At 42.9% G+C, this 11,417-nt stretch overlaps 2 protein-coding genes across 2 annotated transcripts; one reads left to right on the top strand and one right to left on the bottom strand.

Moving 5' to 3' along the window:
- Positions 1 to 2,084: 2,084 nt before the first annotated feature.
- On the bottom strand, positions 2,085 to 2,567 carry LOC125024769 (histone H3). The gene has a single exon (XM_047612517.1). It carries the CDS (start codon positions 2,529 to 2,531, stop codon positions 2,121 to 2,123), a length of 411 nt encoding a protein of 136 aa, XP_047468473.1. The 5' UTR covers positions 2,532 to 2,567; the 3' UTR covers positions 2,085 to 2,120.
- Positions 2,568 to 8,945: 6,378 nt separating this feature from the next.
- Positions 8,946 to 9,376, top strand: LOC125024768 (histone H4). The gene has a single exon (XM_047612516.1). The coding sequence runs from the start codon at positions 8,965 to 8,967 to the stop codon at positions 9,274 to 9,276; it is 312 nt and encodes a 103-aa protein (XP_047468472.1). The 5' UTR covers positions 8,946 to 8,964; the 3' UTR covers positions 9,277 to 9,376.
- Positions 9,377 to 11,417: the final 2,041 nt, after the last annotated feature.

Below are 11,417 nucleotides of genomic sequence, written 5' to 3'. Positions count from 1 at the left end.
GATATACAATGACTTTGGTAACCCAGTTAGTTAGTAACATGTTCCCTGCCTCCTACTCTTATTGTTATTATTACTACTACTACTTCTACTACTGTTTCTATTATCAGAATTACTACTATAAGATCATTTATTGTCCTTACACACAGATAGATAGCTCTACAAGTGCATAATTAATTACCAAGTAGACAAACAGTGAGTCGGTTTGTTATTCATTAGCCCTACCTATCTGTGTATCTCGGCTGTTTAGCTTTTTGCGTAGAATGTTGGAAAGTGCCTTGTATGATTTCATTGTGATTGATATTAGTATTATCATCATCATTAATTAATTAACAGACATTTCACGCCTATTATTATTATTATTATTATTATTATTATTATTATTCAAGGAATGGCCAAATCAGGAGCGGTCACTAGAACCTACAAACTACAGAGAACATAACATAACACCTAACTTGTAGAGGTAAGGTAGGTTTGATCATATGTGGTATATTTATTAATCTATTAGCACATAGACCTTGGGAGGAAAGTGGATCGTAGCCTCTGTCACTCAAAGTGAGTATTCAAATAATGTGTTGCGTTATTGAGTGTCTTGATTGCAACATACACCTACACATTATATATCTGTATATATAGAAATCTGTAGATATACATATATATTCTATATATTCTATATATACATTATATATATTATATATATTCTATATATACATTATATATATTCTATATATTCTATATATACATTATATATATTCTATATACTAAACATATATATACAGATTTCTGTATATACACATATATACAGATTTCTATATATATACACATACATAACTATTTATATTTATACATACAGAATTATATATATATATATATATATATATATATATATATATATATAACTATATATATACATATATACATATACATATATATACATATTTATATAGTTGTGTGTATATATATACACATACCTAACTATATATGCATACATAACTAATATATATATATATATATATATATATATGTATGCATGTATACACACATACATACATACACACATACACATCCACACATACATACATACATACATACATACATACATACATACATACATACATACATACATACATACATACATACATACATACACTCATATGTGTGTATACACACACACACACACATATATATGTATATATATGTATATGTATATATATATATATATATATATATATCCCACTATATATCTATATATATTTATACTTAAATCTCTCTGTGTATATGTATATATATACATACATACATACATACATACATACATATACATACATATACATATGCATATACATATACATATACATATACGTATACGTATATATACATACCTAACTATATTTACATACATAAACATATGTGCATACATAACTAATTTATACATACATACATACACTCTCTCTTTCTCTCTCTCTCTCTATATATATGTATATAGTTATCTATCCTATATATATACATAAATATTTCTCTCTCTCTCTATTTATATATATATAAATATATAGATATATATTTATATATATACATAAATCTCTCTCTCTATTTATATATATATATATATTTATATATATACATAAATATACATACATATATATATATATATATATATATATATATATATATATGTATATATATACATATGACATATATATAAATATATGTATATATAGGTATATATATATATATATTAGCATTTAGTGTGTGTGTGTATGCATACATAACGAATACATACATACATACATACATGCATGCATAACACACTCTCTCTCTCTCTCATATATATATATGTATATATAGTGTATGCATATATGTATGTTTGTATGTATGTATGTATGTGTGTGTGTATGTATGTATGTGTGTATGTGTATGTGTGTGTGTGTGTGTGTGTACATTTGTATGTATGTATGCTATCAAGATTGATATAATTAGTATGTATATATGCTTATCAATATTAGTTTGTGTACATTGACAACTTTTACACCACTTGTCTTAATTTCATCTCTCTGGAGACAATCTTTAGGCCCTGAAAAGGGCCGAGAATTATGATCTTGTGTTGCAGGTATGCAATCAAAACCTTAGGCGCGCTCTCCGCGGATACGGCGAGCAAGTTGGATATCCTTAGGCATGATTGTGACCCTCTTAGCGTGGATAGCGCAGAGGTTGGTGTCCTCAAAGAGGCCGACCAGGTAAGCCTCGGAGGCTTCCTGCAGAGCCATGACAGCAGAGGACTGGAAGCGGAGGTCAGTCTTGAAGTCCTGGGCAATCTCACGGACCAGGCGCTGGAAGGGCAGCTTGCGGATCAGGAGCTCAGTGCTCTTCTGGTAACGACGGATCTCACGAAGGGCTACAGTTCCGGGCCTGTAACGATGGGGCTTCTTGACACCTCCGGTAGCAGGGGCAGACTTACGTGCTGCCTTGGTGGCCAACTGCTTGCGGGGGGCCTTGCCTCCGGTAGACTTACGTGCAGTCTGCTTGGTACGTGCCATTGTGCGAGTTTGTATCTATACAGATATGAAACGCGATCTCGCTCAAGACGTCAATTTATAGGAGAGCGAGCGAGCCCTAGCGGAGTCGCGTGTGGCTGCGAGAGTCTGGCTTAACCCCGCCTATTTCTACTGGGTAAATATTGCCAGAGATACGGCACATGTCAGGTCCTGTAATGCAGCCTCCGTGACGTTATGTTCAATTCCTAGTTGAAGCTTGGGACAAACTACTAAGGCCCAATCAATTGAAAGTATTTTACATGTGAGCTTTTGTCAATAACAAGGCCTAGGCGAGTTTGTATTTGCACAGCGGTCAGTTAAGATGAGCGCTCATCTGAGTCGGCCGCCTCGCCGCTACGCAGACGGGGCGCGGCGGTAGCCTTACCAGATCTCGGCCGATCCGAAAATTAGAAGGGCTCTCAGGACCTCTAGGTCCCAAGGTTTTTGCGTGGTTTCTTTGTAGAGAGATTGTTTGACACCCCACGCAAAGACGACCTTGGCCTTGTGTGATAACTTTGGGTGTTATTGCACACTACTTGCTTTGAGGCTAGTATTTTTAATTATAGGCCAGAGTGCTTATAATTAAAAATACGAAGCACTGTGGCAATTTGCAGTTTTGCTGCGAGGTGCCGGCCGAACGCATAAGGGTTAATTCCCGTTCGGCAGGGTTCAACCCCGACCGGCCCTAACATACAAAGACTGCTTATTGCCCGGTGTGTCTCCCTTTTTGATACCGCAATCCGCCCTTTCATCGCCCTGTCAATTAGCCCTGCTAGACTTCCCTCCCTCACCCATCATCATCACCCTCGCGCTATGTCATGGGTCACGTAATCAAATTATCATATTCTGGGGAGCCTATCTCCTGTGAGGTGGCTCTCCAGAAAATCTTCTCCCTCACAGAAGTTGCTGTAACTCACTGCTTCAAGGTTCACAATGGCTACAAAGTTGTTGTTGCTAAGCCTGAACAACTGACCCCCTTTCTCTCCTCGTCTGGCCAAAGGAAACTCCTCGAACAAGGTTTTAAACCCTTACCTTCCCCTGAGACTAAGGCCAAATGCACGGTCGTGGCTAAAAAGATCGACAAGACAATCCTGCCACGATCGTGCGAGTCTATCCAGGCGGAGGTCGCGGCTAAAAACGATGTCACTGTCCTTGATATTTACAAACCCCCTGAGTCACGCATAGTTAAAATCCGCTGCTCTGCGCCTGAAGAGGCACAGAAGCTCCTAACTCGTGGGATAATGATGTTCAACACATCCGTCCCCACCTATAATGTGGAACCAGAGAGCTTTATTCTGGTTGACCAGTGCCTGAAATGTTACCGCTTCAACCACACAAAACACACATGCACACACGAACAGAGATGCAGCAGATGTGGTGACCTCGGTCATTTCTATGCCACATGCAACAAGACCACCAAATGTTGCAATTGCGAGGGCCAGCATGTCGCCGTCAGTGGGTCTTGCCCCAAACGCAAAGAAATCATCAAAACAAAAAGACAAGCACAAAAACAAAACAACAACCCAACCTACGCCTCAACACTCCGACCCTTACAAACATCCACACCCACTACAAAACGCCCCAACACGATTCCCTCAGGAAACACAATGCCTCTTCCACCTCAATTCCCCCCAAACAACACCCTCATACCAAACAACAACCCCAAAATACAAACCATACTACACGTAGCTTTAATAGCTGCCAAATACAACGCCAAGAAATTCACAAACATACTCCCAATACTACTACAGAAAAACGGTTTCCCCAGTATTGTGATTCCTGAGGAGATCTTCGAAGACGAAAACCTATACATACCAGAGTATCACACACAAACAAACACAAACACCGAGGCTAGAGTGGCGCCCACCACAGCACCACAGCCCTCTACCTCACACTCACATGTACTTTCACAACCACAACCACAACGCAAACCCAGAGTAACTGCACAAGAAAAAACTACAAATAACACAAATGATCACAAACGCAAACTTCCTTCACCACTAAACACTCACCAGAAAAAAGACAAAAAAGACCCTCTGCTCACGGAAAACCCGGAGCCCTCCGCTCCTCGTCGTCGTCATGACGACACCTTAATTGGGGACAGCAGCAGCGACGATAGCCTTCGCATCGACCTCGGTCCTGAGGTCGAAGAGGGGGCTGCCGCGCTGCCCGTTCCCCCTGGGGACGCAGTTCCCGTCCTCCCCGTCAGGGGAAACCTTGGGGGACATGGTAGCGTCGGGAATTGGTCCGCCGATTCCCGAGAATGCCATGTCTCCCTCTCTCAGGAGTCCCTCCCGGACCCCGAAGAGACCCAGTCTGGGGCTCGTCCTCGGCCGCGTTTCCGTGAGCAGCAAACGCCACGAAAAGTAGGTCACCGTCATCCCGACCTACTCTGAGTGGCATGCTGACAATCGTCCAAGCGAACGTAAGATCGTTTTATAACGTAAGACGCCTCTTTTACGACTTCCTAGATCGGGAAAGTCCTGACGTTGTTCTTTTAAACTCTACCTCTATCACTAACTCCTATGCTATCAAACACTTCGGCTACACGTCAAGACAATCACGAAACGGCTGGTGTGTAGGGTCCTGCATTCTCGTAAAATCCACCTTTCATTTCGAATTCATCTCGCCTCCATTCATTCATCCAGACTTCATGGCTATTAAGCTATTCACCCAGCAGGGCCCCATAATGATTGCCACTGCCTATATCAGACCTCAAACAAACTTGCCCATTCACGATTTCAATAAAATATTTAATTATAATAATCTCCCAGTCTTCTTTGCCGGGGATGTTAACGCAGCACACACATCACTTAACCACACAAACAGCAACGCACACGGCAGACAGCTCTTGTCTATTTTCGAAACAAAAAGACTGCACTACATCGGACCCGACTTCTACACTTCATTCACATCGAGAGGGAAGGGCCGCCCTGATCTCGTTTTCGGGAACAGAGCGGCTCTCCCCTACCACACACACACACAACCCGGCCCGAACTTCGGTTCTGACCACATACCCATCATCATAAAACTTTCTACCACACCTATACAAAACAAAGAAACAACATCCTTCAGGTATAAAAAAGCAGACTGGGACGACTTTAAATCTTATCTTGCCAGTCAAAATTTTAACTTTAACCTTGAAAGAGAAAATATTCTCGAAATAGATAGGCATTGGCATCATCTCTTCGCATGGATATCAGCAGCAATGCGCCGCGCTATTCCGCGAGAGCGCTTTAAAATCAGAACTTCATTCTATCCAAGCGAGAGAACCAAGCGTCTCCTGACCTGCTACAGGAACCGTTTTCTTCAAAATTTAAACCACTTGCATCGAGTTCGGTGGGACCTCACTATCCTCAGAAACCATGTCATAAATAGTTTTGATAATGACCACAAAACTCATTGGCATAATTTAATTAAACAAACAGAATCTATGAGAGTTCGCACTCCACGGGAATTTTGGCAATCAATTAAGCGATTAAAAGGTAGCAATTTCCCCCCCTTCACTCACCTCCTCAAGGACAACAACCAAATTTCAGATCCCGTGGAGGTTATCAAAATTTTTCATGATCACTGGCAAACTGTTTTCTATCCACATGAACCCCACCCTCTCTTTAATGAACATTTTCAATCCATCAACACCTGGAGCCAAGACCACAGGATAGAAACAGAACCAGAGCAGATTATCCACCTGGATAATCTGGACGACACATGCGAACTCCGTGCACCCATCTTGCTGGAGGAGGTAAAACAAATAATAATGAGGTTTCCTCGAAAGGCTCCGGGCTCCTCTCAGATCGGACGTGACGTACTCATACACCTTCCTGACAACATTTTACGAGCTATGACGTACCTTTATAACACTTCCTTGGCCTCTGGCTACTATCCCTCACCTTTCAAAACTGCTTTAGTGGCCCTCATCCCTAAGCCAAACAAAGACCTAACCGACCCCAAGAATTACCGCCCAATTAGTTTACTAGAGACATTAGGCAAAATTTTTGAAAAAATAATTAACTCCCGACTAAGGCGGTATCTCGACGATCATGACTTACTCTCCTCAAAACAATTCGGCTTCCGCTCTCACCGATCGACTAATGACGCACTGACTATACTGACCAATTACTGTCTTAACAACAAAGACAGAAGACTAAAGACGGTTCTCGTAACCAAGGACGTGGAGCGAGCCTTCGACACGGTCTGGCATGCTGGCTTGAAGTACAAACTGTGCACTAAATTTAATTTCCCTTCGTGCACCAAGAAGCTGCTATGCAGCTTCTTGGATGACCGTAAACTAAAACTCAAATTTAAAGGAAAAATTTCCAACACCATCCAAATGCACGCAGGTGTACCTCAAGGCAGCATAATCAGCCCAACACTATACATATTATACACAAACGACCTCCCTGACCCCACATTTCCCGATTCATTGACGCTCCTTTACGCCGACGACTGTACTCACTTAGCCAGACATAATTCGCTCGCTGGTGTTGTCCGACGAATTAACGACGAGCTTGACACCGTCTCGAGATGGGAGCACAAATGGCTTATCAAAACTAATGCGACAAAAACAAAAGTTCTCTTTATTGACCCTAAACACAATCCTCCTTACGATCCAATACACCTAAACTCTTTCGACAGACTACAAGCACCTCTTCAAATAACACGCTCTTGCATCGTGCTCGGTGTAACGTTCGATTACATGCTAAGATTTCATTATCATATTTGGAAAAAAGCCGCATTGGCTAAAAAGGGCTTACAGTCGCTTCGTCGATTTAGATGTGCGGCCCCGCGCACAAAGCTGCACCTGTTCAAAGCCATCATACACCCTCTTCTCACATACTCCCCACTTACACTTACACTAGCAGCATACACAAACAGAAGAAAGCTACAGATCATTCAGAATAAAGCTCTCCGATGGGTCTACAGTGTGGGCTGGGACGAGTTTGTGTCGTCATCACAACTCCACGAGAGAGCTTCTGTGCTCCCTCTGAACCTTGTGTGGCGCGCGAGGGTTTGTAAACAACTCGACAAACTTCGTCTTTGGCTGCCCGACTGGATAGACAGGAATAATGTCTATCTCCGGGGAAGGAGGAGCGGCCTTGGCCGGGATTCCTTTGCGCTGGACTGGGACGAAGAACAGGAGCCAGTTTTTTGAGCTTGGCAGCAACATCTTATCCTATGTGAACCTTCTCATACTTCCTTCCTGCCTTTCACCCTCCCTCCCTCTCTTGTTTTGTTCGTTTTAATATTTTTAACTTTATAATGTTAAGTAAAGTTGCGTGAGCTTCGGCGGTTTTTACTATAAACTCGGCGCCCTCGCTCGCCGCGGCCCGGCCAATCACGTCTCGGCGCGATTGTTGCCGGGTCTCGCGAGCGCGGATGCCGAGCGCCGAATTTATCGCGTAAACTTTTTTAAGCTTTTATTTTTCTTACGTTCGTGTTTGCGTTGTTTTTTAAATGTTCTTTCGTTTTATTTTAGTTTCTTGTTTTAACGTTTGTGTTCTTTCAGTTTTTAATGTTTTGGGTGGTTGTTTTACTCAAATTACGATTTTATTAACTTTGTCAAATAAACATATTCCCTAAGAGAGCCCTATCCCGTTTTTAACTCCCTTCCTCTCCCCCTTCCTCCTTCCGTGTGTCACACAACCTCACCCACGCCACATCTCATTATCCTCCCATAGCGCAAGTGCCCCTCATCCTAATCCTTACCTTCATCTCACTGGTTCCGGATTCCCGATACGTGACATCTGCCGCCTGCACCCTGCCATGACCGTGGCTCCTTTGCCATAAGGAGTGGCAACGCGCGAGTGGGGGAGGAGATGTCATGGCCAGTGTTGACAATCCAAGCGTGGTGAGATCGCCAGAGCACGTCTCCCTGGAAGTCCTGCCGCCGACAGGGAGAAATCTCTGCTCGACGCGGGCGTGGGAGATAGCCTCTGATTAGCGATCTCACTCGTATTTCACCCTCGCAGTCTCCTGGTTAGCCGAGGGCGCCACCGTTGCCATGGGCGAGAAGTCCGTGCACGGTGGGGCCCCGATGGCGCCTGGCAGGCCGCCCTCTCTGCTCCCAACCTCCCCGTTAGCCGAGTGCGCGCCGCAGCCCGGGCATGTGGACTCGCCGTCCCATGAGTTCGCTCATGCAAGGCGAATCCCGCCATGCCAGGGCCACGCGCGCACAGATGGCGCGGGGCCTCCCTCTCCAGCCTTTGTCCTCCTTTCTGCCTCCCGGTCAGCTATGCCCCCCAACTTTTACCCCGCATGTTGGGTTAAGCCCCGACTCTTTTCTCTCTTACTAAATCATCTTTTCGATCCCCCCCTTTATCCTTCCCCTCTCCCGCCTTCTTTCCCCCCGGTAACGGGTCTTTTCTTTTAAACTTTTGCTTTTTTTTTCCGAAAATTCATCTGGCTAACTCCCAGCAAGAATACCACTATCATCATGACCGGACGAGGCAAGGGCGGAAAGGGGCTCGGAAAGGGTGGCGCCAAGCGTCATCGCAAGGTGTTGCGTGATAACATCCAGGGTATCACCAAGCCTGCCATCCGTCGTCTTGCTCGCCGTGGAGGTGTCAAGCGTATCTCTGGTCTCATCTACGAAGAAACCCGTGGTGTCCTCAAGGTGTTCCTCGAGAACGTGATCCGTGACGCCGTCACCTACACCGAGCACGCCAAGAGGAAGACCGTCACCGCCATGGACGTCGTCTACGCTCTCAAGCGCCAGGGACGTACCCTGTACGGTTTCGGAGGTTAAGTGTCTTGACAGACAACATCTACCGTCAAAACCAACAACCCCCACCAAACCAAAAACCTTGGACCTATTTTAGGTCCTACAAATACTCATAAAGAGGATACAATTTGATACCCATCTATCTATCTTGCTTTATCTACTACATGTACTACTACTACTACTACTACTACTACTACTACTGCTGCTACTTGCACTACTAGTACTTCTTGCACTACTACTACTACTACTACTACTACTACTACTACTACTACTACTACTACTACTATTAGTAAATCAACATGAGTCCCCAGTATTGCGATTACAAATATTGATTTTTCTTGCATCTCTACTGGTATTGTTATCATTACTATTATTATTAAGCTTGTAAGATATGATATGTTATTATTGGTGGTATTGTAAATGATGATGATGAAGAAATGTGTATGGTTACATTAAGCTTTAGTTATTATTAGACTGATAACCAACATGACGCAGAAGCAAAGAAAGAAAGAAAGAAAGAAACAGGTGTAACATGTTGGTATGCTGTTGTACGGGAAGTAACGATTTGACTCTGTTTCATAATTTTATGATTTATGCTTTATGCTTTTCCTTGAGTGAGTGAGGCCGAGAAACGTCATTGAAATTGAACATTACCTTTGTATTTGTTAGTATCAGTATTATTGCCTTGTTCGAGTCTATTTGTCTCAGTGTGCGTTTTACACATGCGGATATACAACAGGCCGTCCATGCTGAGGAGAAGAAATAAAGACTAAAGTAGATATATGTGATTGTGATAAATGGCGGTCTAAAGTGCATTGGGCCAGTAATATTTGAAAAGCGTGTACCCACATGAATAAAGTATTTTCCCTAGGGTGTTTATACACGTGTGCGTTGTTGCTTAAGTGCATGCAGACACACAGGGGCGAGGGATTTGAACGCTGGTCAGCAAGATTGCTAGACGAGATCGCTACCGCTGCTACAGACAGACACCCAGAGGAAGGGAGAAAAAGCCAGACACACACCCAGAGGAAGGAAGAAAAAGGCAGACATACACCCAGAGGAAGGAAGAAAAAGGCAGACACACACCCAGAGGAAGGGAGAAAAAGCCAGGCAGACACACAGAGGAAGGAAGAAAAAGCCAGACACACACCCAGAGGAAGGAAGAAAAAGCCAGACACACACCCAGAGGAAGGGAGAAAAAGCCAGGCAGACACACAGAGGAAGGGAGAAAAGGCCAGGCAGACACACAGAAGGAGGGGGTCTGCCTGTCTGTGTATGTATCTATCTATCTGGCTGGCTAGCTACCTAGCTAGCTATATATCTATACATCTATATATATATCTATATATCTACATATCTACACAAGCAACAGCTTACTGAGCGACAACCCCAGCACCCTACAAATACTAATAACTCAGAGTACACCTCGTAAAAAACCTACACACAATGCCTTGCTTTGTTTGTTTTTTGTATTACTTGAGTGAGAAAGTCAAAGGTGGATACATGCATAGATACACGGGTCCATATATACACAGATACATAGAGAGATAGATACACAGATCCATAGATACACAGATCCATAGAGAGATAGATACACAAATCCATAGATACACAGATCCATAGATACACAGATCCATAGAGAGATAGATACACAAATCCATAGATTAGATACACAGATCCATAGATACACAGATCCATAGATACACAGATCCATAGGTACACAGATACATAGATACACAGATACACAGATACATAGATGCGCAGATACATAGATACACAGATACATATGCTATTATATTGCCCACATACAAAAACGGATAAACAAACAAAAAAACATGAATGAATGGACCTATTCGAGGCACGAAGACAGACAGACAACCACACAAACTTACAATCATGCACAAGATCGTAAACAACCTTGTGGACATTAACAAACAAGAAATTCACACAACACCAAGTTGATTGTAACACAGACTCTTAAAAGCCAGCAAGAAAGAAAGAAAGCAAGCAAGCAAGCAAGCAAGCAAGCAAGTACTCCTTCATTAATTCATTCTTTCTTCTCACGCAGCGTGCGCGAGCGACGGGAACACACACACACACACACCACAAAAAAAATACCACTTGGACCTTGACCCTTTCCCACAAAAACCAACCATATATGGTAT

Source organism: Penaeus chinensis, unplaced genomic scaffold (genome assembly GCF_019202785.1).
Source record: "Penaeus chinensis breed Huanghai No. 1 unplaced genomic scaffold, ASM1920278v2 CTG_4579, whole genome shotgun sequence".
Taxonomy (NCBI): domain Eukaryota; kingdom Metazoa; phylum Arthropoda; class Malacostraca; order Decapoda; family Penaeidae; genus Penaeus; species Penaeus chinensis.
This window is presented reverse-complemented; position numbering and strand designations above follow the sequence as displayed.